The sequence below is a fragment of the Podarcis erhardii genome, assembly GCF_964252035.2.
Source record: "Podarcis erhardii genome assembly, chromosome: 10".
Lineage (NCBI taxonomy): Eukaryota > Metazoa > Chordata > Lepidosauria > Squamata > Lacertidae > Podarcis > Podarcis erhardii.
In genome coordinates, this window is record NC_138500.1 from 69337948 (window position 1) to 69352221 (window position 14274).

The 14274-nt window shown below is 42.3% G+C and overlaps 1 protein-coding gene across 3 annotated transcripts in view; it reads right to left on the reverse strand.

Annotated features, from left to right (window-relative positions):
- Positions 1-14274, reverse strand: part of PIK3CG (phosphatidylinositol-4,5-bisphosphate 3-kinase catalytic subunit gamma) — a 28001-nt gene that overhangs the window by 8472 nt on the left and 5255 nt on the right. Inside the window, exons 1-7 of one of the 3 annotated variants that reach the window (XM_081878462.1) lie at positions 14107-14242; positions 8809-10800; positions 5201-5266; positions 4858-5083; positions 2640-2743; positions 1830-1976; positions 24-114 (exon numbers count right to left, since the gene is read on the reverse strand). In XM_081878462.1, coding sequence (XP_081734588.1) covers positions 24-114; positions 1830-1976; positions 2640-2743; positions 4858-5083; positions 5201-5266; positions 8809-10800; positions 14107-14148 — 2668 coding nt within the window. In that variant the 5' untranslated portion in view covers positions 14149-14242. Of the gene's footprint in view, positions 1-23; positions 115-1829; positions 1977-2639; positions 2744-4857; positions 5084-5200; positions 5267-8808; positions 10801-13803; positions 13954-14106; positions 14243-14274 lie in introns of those variants that run through there. The other 2 variants (XM_081878464.1, XM_081878463.1) reach the window with 2 other exon arrangements.

Consider the following 14274-nt stretch of genomic DNA (forward strand, 5'->3'; position numbering starts at 1 on the left):
TTTGATCTTGTTAATTGCTCTACCTATTTTATTTCCTGTAGAAATGCATCCATATGGCAACAGACATAAATCCAAGGATTCTTCCTCCCAGATGGACTCCATGATTCGAAGTATCTGGTAAAGCAAAAGACACAACAATGACTTGGGCTGCAATCCTATTCCTAACTGAATCCAGCTTGACTTGTTTCCGAGTAGACACGGTTAGGCTTGCACTGTTTAATCATAACTATTAAGAAGCCGTTCTAGTGTTACAAAAAAGATTTAAGACATATCCATTTTGTAGAAGAGGCAAGTCTACGGAGAAGGAGAATATATCAGAATAAAAAGCTAAATGTGAAATGTATACAAATCTTTGCTCCGGTATCTGTCCTGATTTACCGGTAATTGTCATCTTTCTGAATAAGACATTGATTTGTGTGAAGGGCTGAGACATTCCTCCTAAAATTGAAATCAAAAAGCTGGGTGCAACTACACTATTCCAAGCCAGTCAGATTAAGGAAGCCCCATATGCATTCTCATCGAACATAGAGAAGGGGTTCAACACTGCAACTTGAAAGCAATACTACTTGGGCTATCCTGCAGTTGCAACGAGGATTCCTTCCCCATTGTTCTTGGAGCTGCTGCAGTACAGTGGTGCCCCGCAAGACGAACGCCTCGCAAGACGGAAAACCCGCTAGACGAAAGGGTTTTCTGTTTTGGAGGCGCTTCGCAAAACGAATTTCCCTATGGGCTTGCTTCGCAAGACGAAAATGTCTTGCGAGTTCCCACGGTTTTTTTCTCGCTTTTTTCGCCCTTTTCCTAAGCGCTAAGCAGCTTAACAGCTGATCTGCTGATAAGCCGCTTCTCAGCTGATCGCTAAAAGCCGCTAGACCGCTAATAGCGCTAATCCGCTAAGCTGTCAATGGGCTTGCTTCGCAAGACGAAAAAACCGCTAGACGAAGAGAATCACGGAACGGATTCTTTTCGTCTTGCGAGGCACCACTGTACCTCTTCTGACCACAGGAGTGGAGCTGGCTGGGACTGGAGTTGGGTTTTCCACCACCCCCTCCTGCCCCTGTAGCCAAGGGGTTAACAGACCATGTAACCATAACTTTTATATGCACTGAGAAACCAAGAACATTGTGTGGCTTGCTTTATTGCGATATTCACTTCGTTGCGGTGGTCTGGAACGAAACCATGGGCTTAGCCAGCTGCCCCCCAATCAATAAAAATCAATTAAAATACTTAACTAACTGAGGTTCTGCCCCTCCTAACATAAAGCCTGCCTCGGCAACAAACATCCTGGCTATGCCCATGAACCGAACTCACAATATCTTTGAGGTATGCCTGTAATTATTATGTACCCAGTATCAAATGTCTGGAAACAATGATTTAAGGCATTAAACTGTGGTTTAAAAAAAAATGAGCAAAAAATGACATCTATACAACCTGAGCCTGCAATGAAGGGGTTCACAGCATTAACAACCCAAAGGGGTCTTGTTTTTCCCATAGCTGCAACTTTGGATTCAAACAGAAATCAAACATTGCTCTCAAATGTCGCTCTGACTCTCTGTCCCGCTTGCTGCTTTACTTCCAGGTCACACCAATGCAAACTCTAAACTCTGGCTTTGTCTTGTAACTAACTGCAAGCTGGAGGAGGGGGCCCATCAGTTTGTCTTCTCGCACAGAGCCCCCTTTCCTTTGTTCTCTTAATGGCCCATAAGCTGAACACAGGAAATTAGCCTGGCTTATATTTTAAATACTTGCTGGATCCAGTGGTTAGAAGGATCTTGCGTACAGGCCTACCTCCTCCCCTGCAAATTCACAACACAACATAATGCAGATAATACCTGTAAAATAAGCATGTCCTGTCGCAGGTCATCTCCATGTTTGAAGATGATGCCAATTGTTTCATTGGATAAGGATGTGGGATCTGCACATTTGAATTCTAGCCAAAGCGGTTTTTTCTTGGATGCCATTACTTTACACTTTTCTATCTGCAAGATACACATTCATATATTTCCTACAGCCAGAACTGATGTCCAAAGATTAACAAATCTAACAGTCATTTTGAAATAATGGATATACCCCCCAAGTTCATAAATGTAAAAATCTGTCTTTAAAATTATCTGCCAAAATTATATTGGGGGGTGGGTGTTTCACACATAGCCCAAGGTCTGTGTTGGGGGATTTGCCCACCCCCCATTTTCAGGGCTGCAACCTTCCTCTTGCCTCCATGCAAGTTAATGGAGAAATTGCTCTTACCATTAACTTGCTGAAGGGTGGAAGTGTTGGGGGAAGGGTGCCACAGAGAGATGCAGCCCTCAAAGTGTGAGCTAATTTTGAATGTAGCCCTTAGGCACTGCGAAAAGGACTAGCATCCCTGTTCTACTCTCTCCCGGTTTTATTTTCCAGCTGGCTCTCAACATTCCATGACTCCTGGAGACAACTGAGCATGCTCAGTCCTCACTAAGCAGTTTATTCATTCATTTACATCTTTGGGATTTATTTTTTAAAATGTTTTGTATGTCTGCATATCCTAGGGTTCACCTAATCATGCTGATACCTCCCCCTCTTGCTTCTCAGGGACCCTACTTTCTTCTCCAATCCTGTTCACAACTCAACCACCCAGGTTCATTATTTGAGAGGCTTATATTTACCACAAGTGCTCCTGCTTTCAGACCAGGGTCATACGGAACTCTAAAGCATTCGGGAAACTTGCTGTCCTGTAGTTTCTCAAGTTTCTGTTTGAGTTGTGCGATTACTGAAGAGTGACAATTTAAAAAAAAAAGGGTCTGCAGTCAGAAACCATTAGTCAGGAGATAGTGGACAGCAACATGGACAAGAAATTGCTAGTCCCATGGTACGCACACTCAGAGAGCCTACTTCTTAACCAGAAGTGGATAAAAAAAGTCTATACCAATGGGAGATGTGTTTGCCTCCAATCTTAAGGTTATTTAGAACTTTTCCGGCAGTGCTGGAGAATCAGATCCAGCTAAAGTGATAGAACTTCATCTCTTCATGGGCCAACCCTGACTACTGAGCAGGACCACTCACCAATCCATCACCTAATGTCACAATAACATCAGGTGACCCACTGAAAGCTGTGCATTGTGCAGAACTCCCTCCCAACTGAGATTAAGCAGGCTAAATTTCAGGCATATGACTAAGACTTTCATTGTTCCAGAAGGCATTTTAAGCATCTATTTTATGATCATTTTTTATCGTTTTACTGTAGGATTTTGTGTGGATTGCTTTATGTACAATGTTTAGAATTGCAAATAATTAAGCAGAATATGAAAGTCTGAAACAAACTTGGTCCCATACAGTCTGAAACTAGACAGAGTGGGTGCAAGCCTGCTGTGCAGAGCTCTTGAAAACTTCAACTATCAACTTATTATCAGTGCTTGTATAGAGATGTGTGCAGTGCTTTGAAGCCCCAACAATCAGCTGGTTGACGGGACTTCAAAGCAATACACAGAGCTCTATACAAGGCCTGGGTTTTGAAGGCGGTTGCAGCTTTTTTCTCTTTTTTGGTTTAGCCAAATTAGTAGCACAACTGGTCATCATGGGTTGACCAAAATGACCACACGGGACAAATAGGGTGATTTTGGGGGGTGGCGCTGTGGGTAAAAGCCTCAGCGCCTAGGGCTTGCCGATCGAAAGGTCGGCGGTTCGAATCCCCGCGGCGGGGTGCGCTCCCGCTGCTCGGTCCCAGCGCCTGCCAACCTAGCAGTTCGAAAGCACCCCCGGGTGCAAGTAGATAAATAGGGACCGCTTACTGGCGGGAAGGTAAACGGCGTTTCCGTGTGCTGCGCTGGCTCGCCAGATGCAGCTTGTCACGCTGGCCACATGACCTGGAAGTGTCTCCGGACAGCGCTGGCCCCCAGTCTCTTGAGTGAGATGGGCACACCAACCCCAGAGTCTGTCAAGACTGGCCCATACGGGCAGGGGTACCTTTACCTTTACCTTAATTTAGGCCCATGGGAAGGAGGATCCCCACTACTGTTTATGGCAGAGGTGTCCAAACTTTTTTCGAAGTGGGCCAGATTTGATGAAGTGAAGGGCCGTGGGAACCAATCAAAGGGTCGACCAAAGTTGAGCTTCTTTTGGATTGAAGTTGAAGATTTTACCCTAGGAAATAAATTGCCACGGGGGCCATATTAAACTGACCAGCGGGCCAGATTAGGCCCCTGAAACGGACTTTGGACATGCCTGGTTTATGGATTCATAATCAAGATTAAACACTTATTGTGGCGGACTCCAGAGTATTAGCATCTCATCTGAATTGAAATTGCTAACAAAGATGCTACTCAAAATGAGGGGGGGCTGTTATTATTGTTATTCTCTTAATCCTGCTTTTTTGTTAAAACAACCAAAGAAACATCCAAGAGAACAAAATGCAAATAAACAACATACATCGTTTCAAAACATCATTTCACAGACAACACTAGAATGGCAGCACTAACTAAAGCATCAGTAAAAATGCAATGGTTTAAAAAGAGCAGACCATAAAAAGTTCTGAAAATAGCAGATGAATGAAACACTTGGTTGGGGGGAAATGGTCTTCATAAGCCGTATAAAAACAAAAAGCAAACCATTTGCAACTTTTCATTTAGCACTGCCTACCAAGGATGCAAAGGCACCACAGAATTTTGCGAGTTACCTTTCATTACACCAGAGGTACGGTGCCGGTGGCCCTCCTGAACTTGTTGAGACTCTACCTCCTATCAGCCCCCGAGCGCCTAGTCAAATAGCAAAGGATGATGGGATTTGTAGTTCAGGAAAAATCAAAAGGCCACAGCTTCCCTATCCCTGCATTACACACAATAAAAGCTTAACATAAGGTGAGATTGTGCTTAGAAGATCTGCAAGTACCTTGAGGTGTGACGTCGTGCTTTTCCGCAGAAACTGACTTCATGTCCATGGTCACTTTATGCAACAGCTCAGTTACTTGAACCTGCTTCATGAAGTCTTGCAGCATGGCTCTCCCACAGCCTCTCAGATAGGCTTCCAGGATCACAGCAAACCTTTGCTGATAGTGCATGGACTGTGCAATCTCGCTTCTCAAAAACCAAAACAAAAAGTGTCCTATTCTTTTGTTCTATTGAGTGGGAGGAAGAGAACGTATTAAAAGATGAGATTATCTTCTCAATTAAAAAGTCTTAATTCTGGCGGTATTTGTACATCTCATTTTCTTGAAGGAGTTTAGAATACTTACCCTTAAGCCTCGTTTTAGAAGAAATCGGGCTAATGCACTGTCATGATAAGGCTCAAATTTCACAGCCTGAAAAACAGATAACAAAAGTAAGTGGAGATTGATTTCACTTAATTTCTGTGCAGTATGTGAGACAAAGACATCTTTTCTTTCCAGTTCCAGTTTTGTTGGTCTACATACCATTAATGTCAAATACAATGTAAGATTATTAAGGTGACTGTAACCAGGGGTGGGGTGCACATCAGGATAGAATACACACACATACAATTTGTTTATGGGTTTGATTATGCTTTAATTTTTAAAGACACAATCAGAAAGTTAAACATGCAGACCATTTTGACTCAGAACCCATCGTCCCTTTACTAAGTGTGGCAAGACAGAACAAGAGCAGATAAAAATATGAAAGTAAAACGACCACTTCTTAAAGCTCTAGCAAAGCTACAGCTTAGTACCTTGTCAACAACTAACATCCTGGAAATGCCAGAGCAAAAAACGATGTTTTAGTTGCTTTCAGGCAAGATGCCCTACACCTGAACTGTGAGATAGATAAAAGCAAGTTTGCAGGCACCACCAGTCAGCTGGTTGACAAAGCACAGGGCAAGACAGTGCTTTGAAAGGGGCAGGCAAAAATAAAAAAAATCACCTGGTGTCAATGTGTCTTCAGGTGATTGACAGGTGGGCAGCTCCACCCCCTGTCAAATTTGTCCCATGAGCTGTGGGGGGAGTGAATCATAGAATTGTAGAGCTGGAAGGGTCCCCTAGGGTCCAACCTTCTGCAATGCAGGAATCTCAGCTAAAGTATCCATGACAGATGGCCATCCAACCTCTGCTTAAAAACCTCTAAGGAAGGCCAGTCCACAACCTCCTGAGGGAGTTCGTTCCACAGTCAAACAGCTCTTACTGTCAGAAAGTTCTTCCTGACATTTAATCAGAATCTCCTTTCTTGTGACTTGAAGCTATTGGTTCGATAGCAGGAGAAAACAAGCTTGCTCCATCTTCCATGTGACAGCCCTTCAGATAATCATAGTTGGCTATCATACCTCCTTTTAGTCTCTTTTCCAAGCTAAACATACCCAACTTCCTCAAACATTCTTCATAAGGCTTGGTTTCTAGATCCTTGATCATCTTGGTTGCCCTCCTCTGCAAACGTTCCCGCTTGTCAACATCTTTCTTAAATTGTGGCACCACAGTATTCCATGTGTGGTCTGACTAAGGCAAAATAAAGTGGTACTATTACTTCCCTTGATCTGGAAACTATACAGTACCTCTGTTGATGCTACCTAGAATAGCATTGGCTTTTACTTGCTGCTGCATCACACTGTTGACTCATGTTAAGTTTGTGATCCACTAAGACCCCTAGATCCTTTTCACATATTCAGTCATACCTCGGGTTGAATGTGCTTCAGGATGAGCGCGTTCAAGTTGAGCTCCGCGGCAATCTGGAAGTAACGGAGCGCGTTACTTCCGGGTTCGCTGCTTGGGCATGCGCAGGCGCTCAAAATGACGTCACGCACATGCGCAGAATCAGGGGAAAGTGGTGCGCACGCAGATGTGCTGTCGCTAGTTACGTTTGCGAATGGGGCTCCGGAACGGATCCTGTTCGCATCTAGAGGTACTACTGTACTACTAGTAAGCCAGGTGTCACACACCTTATATTCTGCCTAAGTGCAGAACCTTACATTTGTCCCTATTGAATTTCATTTTGTTAGTTTAGGTCCAAGTCTCTGTTAAGGTCCTACTGAATTCCAATTCTGTCTTCTGCAGCATTAGCTACCCCTCCCAGTTTGGTGTCATCTGCAAATTTAATTAGCATCTCCTCAATTCATTCATTCAAGTCGTTTCCAAAGACGCTGAACAAGAACAGGCCCAGGACAACCGTGCAGTGCCGCCCTTTTCACTTTTTTCCAGGATGAGGAGGAAGCATTAATGAGTACTCTTTGGGTTCAGTTAGTCAACTAGCTACAAATCCAACTAACAGTTATCTCATTCAACCCACATTTAACCAGCTTTCTCACAAGAATATCATGGGGGACTTTGTCAAAAGCCTTATTGAAATCAAGATACACTATGTCCACAGCATTCCCCTGATCCACCAAGCTTGTAATGCCATCAAAAAGAAATAATGATATTCTTCTGGCTTGACTCTCCCTTTTTATCACAATTGATGAGTTCCCCGATCCTGCTGTTTTGACTGATGGATTATTGTCTTGGTTTAGTAAATTTGGATGTGTTTTTATCCTACTGCATTTTGATCTGTTGTTCACCACTCTGGTGGTCCTATTGAATTCAACAGGCTTTACTCCCAGTAAATGGGGTTAGGATTGCAGCCTAAATGAAATATTGGGGAGGGGGGGCCTTAGACAGGATTATGTCAAAAGTAGAATTCTCACCAAATTCAAAAGCATTTTCATCATTTTCTTATGCTCGAGCAACTTCATGTGCCAATAAAAATTACAAGACTACGTGATATGAGCAATTGCAGGGGTTATTCTACTTCTCACTGCAAACCCACTCCTCACCATTCTGCCTTTTATAATAGGAGAGTAAAGAGCCACTTGGTCCATGAAATTCATAATCTCCAAAGCCCTGATAATAGACAAATTCATGTGACTACTTTTTGAGGATAATAAACTAACACAAAATTACTTTTATCCACAGGGTTCTTGTGTTAAAAGAACCTTGCAAATGTGCGCACAGAGACAAGTCAGGAAGCTGCTGTGTTCTGAAACACATTTCATTTTAAGATGTAACATGCAATTTTACCACATTGGGGCATTTTCACCAAGGGTATATATGTCAGCTGACAAGAGGAATTGTAATTTTTTAGCGCAACGCAGGCTACTTTGACCTAAACACAAGTTAGCACTTCCCTCCTTTAAATTATGCCCTTGGGAATTATTAAAACAACTGATATACTTCCTTTCATTTCAAGAAGATGTACTAAGGTGGTTGACATACAAAGAAAAGCCAGCAGCAAAACAAGAATCCTATAGGGGATGAAGGTATACAAAAGCACATTGGTTGGTTAGAATGCTGTTCTACTACTCTTACACAGGCAAAGATTCTGCGGTAAAAAGAGAACTTTGGATATATTGACTACTCTATACATTTCTGCTGAGCAATGGATGGCTGCAAAATCAATTGGAAACTTGCACTTCTGAATGGACACAACAGACATGAGATAAGTCATATCACTTAGTACTGGAGAACCTCAAGTCCAGGAGTCAACCTGAGCATTTCTGCCTGGATGAAATGTGTCACTGAACCTTGATAATGCTTCTTGCTTGCCGGGACTGAGGACAGAGAGAGGGGTGTGAGTGTGTGTGGAAATTAGTCTGTATAAAGGTGAAATTTACATTAACTGCTCCACCCACTTTTGCTTCTGGCCCCACCCACCATTGGCATGTCCCCCCTGCAAGGTTGTTCAGAACAGAATATCCATCTCAAGCTGAAAAAGATTCCTCATTCCAACTGAGTGCGACCTGAAAGGCAATCTGATCAGTTCACACATTCAGATGCACCAGGCAACAGATGTATGCCCATCATGCTGCCCAAAGCTTTTCATGTTCCCTTAAAAAGAAAAGAAAAAATGGAATGAATATCCACCATACCTGAACTAGCTGCAAGAGATAATGAAGAACATCATCATCTTCTAAACCCTCCAGTTTTTGCACCGCCATCGCTCTCACGTTTTCATCGGAAAAGTTGCAGTCTAGAAGTTGCATTGTCAATCCAACATCCAAGGTGCTTTGGTCCCAAGCATCTCTCTTGGATAATAATTGGTATGTTTCAGCTACTATTTCTTGCTGTCCCCATTTCACAGAGCTAAGCAGCTTAGGGTATGCCTTTGGGTGCTTTATACTTTCATATCGGAAATGCCACAGTAACTCTTTGTCTTCAGGGGTAAGTGGATTAAGCAGGTCAGTGGCTATGATCTCTTCAAGCTGTTTGCGCAGTTGGTTGGGCATTTCAGCTCTGGCCCTGTCCGCTTGTGGATCCGATGCTATCTTGTGCTTGGGCAAGGCTATGGGGTGGCAGTATTTGTCCAGGACAATGGAGACAGCCATGGAATTGTCTTTATCTGGATTTGTGGCCGAAGTAAGCTTATCAGCATTTATACTTCCCTGCTCTTCCCCTTTGCCTGGAAATTTCCACATATGAAGCACGTAGTCACCAGTCCGGAGCAGGGACCGGTGGTCTATCAACAAAATGTTTACATAATAGAGAAGCTGGGTTTTGCATTTAGCGTCAGAACTTGGGGAATCATGCAAATGGAGGTTAGCCTTTGCAGACGAAGCTGGTGCTTTGCCACAATATACCTGCAGGGTCAGAAGTGCCCCTTTGGGCAAGTCTTTAATCTTAATATCAAACTCAAGCCAAGTATTCCACAGGACTTCTTCAGTAAATGGTTTAGCTGTAGTTCTTTTCTGTGAAAGGAGCTGCTGGCCATGTTGAATATTAGCCTCAACAAATACAGTAAGGTCTGTGTTTCTTGGAAGCACAGGGATATCAATGCCAATTATTTTGACCCTGAACTTCCTGTTGCAATCCCACAATGATATAGTGAATACTCTCTCGTGATCCTTGCCATCTATTGTCAGCTGTTCATGGTATCCTGACACTCCAGTGCAGTCGTCCACTAAGGGCCACTCCTCTTTTTGCACCTCATCCTGGTTTGGGTCAGGTGGCTCATCCAGGACCAGGTGAATTTCATCCTCATTCTTGAGACACTGCCTTATCCAGTGGAAGTTTTTGAGAGGTGTGTCTCCTACAATATACTCATCCCTGCCACTCACCCTCAGAACAAAGTTCAGCTCGCTGTAATCTTCAGGAATATTCATCAAAGATTTCTTCTTTGCCATTTTGGTGAAAAAACTCTGAAGGATGAGATCTGGACTGTCATCAATAGGTACTTTAATCTTTTGGCTAGTTGTTCCTCTGTGTATATTTATTAAAATATTATTATTGATAATTTTACTAAGCAAGTAGTCTGGAAGTGGTTTGGATGTAATCCAAGGGTGCATTGAATACAATTTTGGATCTCTGCAGGTTACTTCAATTGTCCGTGGAGTGACTAACCTGCGTCGAGCAAATTCCAGCTCGTCATCATGAACATTACTGACATCAGTAACATCATAGCCAATCAAATAATTGAGTTGCTTTTGAAACTTCTGAACGTCCTCTGTGGGCTTCTGCTTTTGGATCACATGAATTTTGCCCACTTTCTTCTGTAGCACTTTCCAATACAATATACAGTCAAGTGTCTGTATTATTTGATGTTTGTCATAAATTTCATACCACTGTCCCTTCTTTTGGTACTGAAGAACAAACTGATCTGGAGTGAATTTATGGTAGAAATCTGAGGTCTGGTTCCTCTCTATTGCTCGCATCCAAACTTGTGCTTTCATCTGCTCTACTGTACAGTTGCTGGCTATATCTATTAGCATGTTGCTTGTAGGGAGAATGAACTCAATGGATATCAATTCAGTTGAAGACAAGTTGCTTGCTGTAGAGTGTGGCTTCATCCTTCTCCTTCTTCGTTTGTTGTCGTCTCTCATAACAACAGGTTGTTCACTGCTCACCAACTCCATACCACAGGAAGACTAGGAACACAAGAGAAAAGAGCAGGTCATTTTTAGTCCTTTGTTATCCACATAAAAAGGTAAAGGTAAAGGGACCCCTGACCATTAGGTCCAGTCGTGACCGACTCTGGGGTTGCGGCGCTCGTCTCTCTTTATTGGCCAAAGGAGCCGGCGTACAGCTTCCGGGTCATGTGGCCAGGATGACTAAGCCGCTTCTGGCAAACCAGAGCAGCGCACGAAAACGCCGTTTACCTTCCCGCTGGAGTGGTACCTATTTATCTACTTGCACTTTGACGTGCTTTCGAACTGCTAGGTGGGCAGGAGCAGGGACCGAGCAACGGGAGCTCACCCCCTCGTGAGGATTCGAACTGCCAACCTTCTGATCGGCTAGTCCTAGGCTCTGTGGTTTAACCCACAGCGCCACCCGCGTCCCGTTATCAGCATAGTTCTGCTTAATTTTCAGTTATTTTTTTCCTGCTGCATTTTCATTGAATTCAATCATCACCATCAGGTTTACATAAATGACAGCAGACATGAGCCAGCCAAAGTTAAAGCATTTTAAGTCCCTTTGAGTTCCTTTAATAGTATTTAAAACAGCTTAAGTTCAGGAAAAAATGGATGCAACCCAGCCAAAAAGTCTGGATAGAATGGGATGTATCCGCACTAATCATAAGTGGAGTTCCACTAATGGATTTCTCCTCTTAGCAGCAGAAAATCTTCCTGATTTCACCTTCCCCTGCAGCCACCCCATGCCCTTCAGAAAGCATATCAGAGGGTGGGGTACCATCTGGGATAGGGTGGGAGTAGTACAAGGTGGGGTGGGGGCTAGCTGGGTTTTCTGCCCCAGATGAAGACTTCAGAGAAGTGCCATTGAGGTTCCCAGCCTGTGTGTGTACGCAAATGTGCATGGGGAGTGCCAAACTGGGTCTTTGTTTTGCCCCCTGATGCAAGGGGCAGCTGAAGGGGAGCCTTTACTGGAGTTTATCCCAATCTTTTTTTGTACCACCCCCCCCCCTTGGTTCAATGCCCCCTGTCCTATGAAATTTCCTATGAAAAGCATTATTCCAAACAGCAGTTTGAACACCCTCCCCCCAAGGGAAGATAATTACCCAATAAAATTCAAACAGTAAACATTAATTTTACATTTATTGAAAATCCAGTGAATTTTTATTTTATTTTATCCAACAAAATTGAATTTAAACCAGTGAAACCAGCTCTTCAAAGTCTGATAGTCATTTTTACTTACAGCACACACACACACACACACACACACACACACACACGCTTCCTAGTGCCTGGTAACCCCACTGCCCCCCAGGGAGTGGTACCACCTACTTTGGAAACCACTGATCTACTGGATCAGAATCCCTTCTGTCAATGAAAGGAGCTCTTTAATTTGCAGAAGGGCATGTCTAGATCCAACTCAAAGTAGGGTTTTTATATATAATCTATTGCCTCATAACGGCAGCAGATGACATATGGGAAAGCTTTCAGATTGTACCACAACACTATACTGATCTTCAAACTTCAGATTTGAGTCTGTGAACCCTAAACCTCAAGGTTAAAGAGATTCTTTCTTGGTTGAGTGAATGCTTTCTACTTCATTTATATCATCAACAAACTCATACGTAGGCTTCTAAGCCATTTGCAAAGTATAAATGCAAGTTACAGAAACATTTAAATTGTTAAAATATACAGTAAAGCAAATTCATTAACAACACCACACAGCAACTAAAACAGAAATTCCAGATCAAGGGAAAGACTGTGTAAACAACGGAAGAACAGGAAACTCATCCAGATATTGACCAGGCCAAAACCTGCATAGCTTCAGGAATAGAACTTCATCTTGGAACCATTTTCTCTGCTATTCAGCAGCTTCATTTATCTTTTTTTTTTTTTAATTTTAGACTTTCTGCTTGGTTGGTTCTTAAATAAAACATAGTCAGCATTCAAAAAAGCACCCAAAAATGCCCATTATAATAATGTTAAATTATAAGTCGCAAGCCATTCACTCAAATAATGTTTGCAAGGCTATTGTGATAATTACCCAAAGTTAAAAAAAATAAATCCCCAGGGTTTGGTTGTGCTCAGCCACACAGTTTTTATTCTGGCTCCTAAAATACTAAAGCTGAAGCCTGGGAACTGAAAATATTTTTACAGCCCTGCATAAGAGATGTTAATATTCTTTCCCATCCCATCAACACCACAATTTATGTCAGTTTTCTTTAATAGGAAATTAAGCACAACCTTTCCAAATATTTAAGTTGGCAACCTTTCCTAGATACAGTATGCTAAAACCCTAGAAGCACTGTTGAATTGTCAGCCTCGTGTTCCTGGATAACAATAATATTTAACAATGCCTTTACTCACTAATTGAATCAGTATGCAGATCAGAAAGTATGCACTTAATAATTGAGCTGCCCCTTGTATTTACTACATTTACAATAAAACACAAGCATTGTCAAAACAATAACACTGCTTGTCAAAGAGAGGTAAAAAGACTCCACAGAAGATCTGAAATGCACAGGCAAGAGGGTTTTAAAACAACAACAACAACAACAACATAGTTAAGATCAGACCTAAAACCATCTCGTCCAGTATATTATTTTCAAGGAGCAGCCAACTATGCCTTCTGGGAGCTCAGAAGCAGAGAAGGTTGAACCCCCCCCCCCCCCAGTTTGTCTCAAGTACATTCTGTCTTTCACCTTATCTACTAATGTCCTTACTGTTTCAATTCTGCTGTATCAAATGAACTGAAAGTTAACCAACCTAGACTATCCCTGGTTTAGTTTCCCCTTCTTATATAGAACTGTGTTGCTCAACAATAGCATTTTTTCCAGAATGGATTTTAAGTAACCCCTTCCCCGACTTTAACTTCCCAGAAAGCTTTAAAAGAAAGATGGGAACACAACCAACCTGAAATGGGACGGCACAAATTACTGAACAGCATTCTTAGTTTTCTAAGAGCCAACTGACAGGAAACACCACTTTAAAACACGGACGCAACATTTAACAAAACATTACCCCCAATTGCAAAGCAGAACCTGAGCTCCTGGAGAAGACTCATCTGTACAGATTTTAAGTCTGGCTGCTTTAAAACGACAATCATTCACAACATGAAGAGTAGTTTGTGTAGGCTGTTCCGCTTTTCTTGTTTGTCTTCATAAGCAGATGCAAAGGAAGTGCTCTAGTAACCAGGAAGGAAGCTTTAACCCACTTGGTTATAAAGAGGGTTGCAATATATATATATATATATATATATATATATATATATATATATATGATGCTTTTCCTGTTACGAGAAGGAGCAGTCAAATACATGCTTACCGTAATAGCAACTTTTAAAAGAGGAACCGGTTTTTCACGCATACGTGTGGAGACATATGCTAAAAGTTGCCCAAAAGAATAAATAGGAAATGAATTAATTCAGCATATAGGAAAACAGCAGACTATGAATCATATTTGGTAATACAGTAAACTATTCTTAGTGGATCA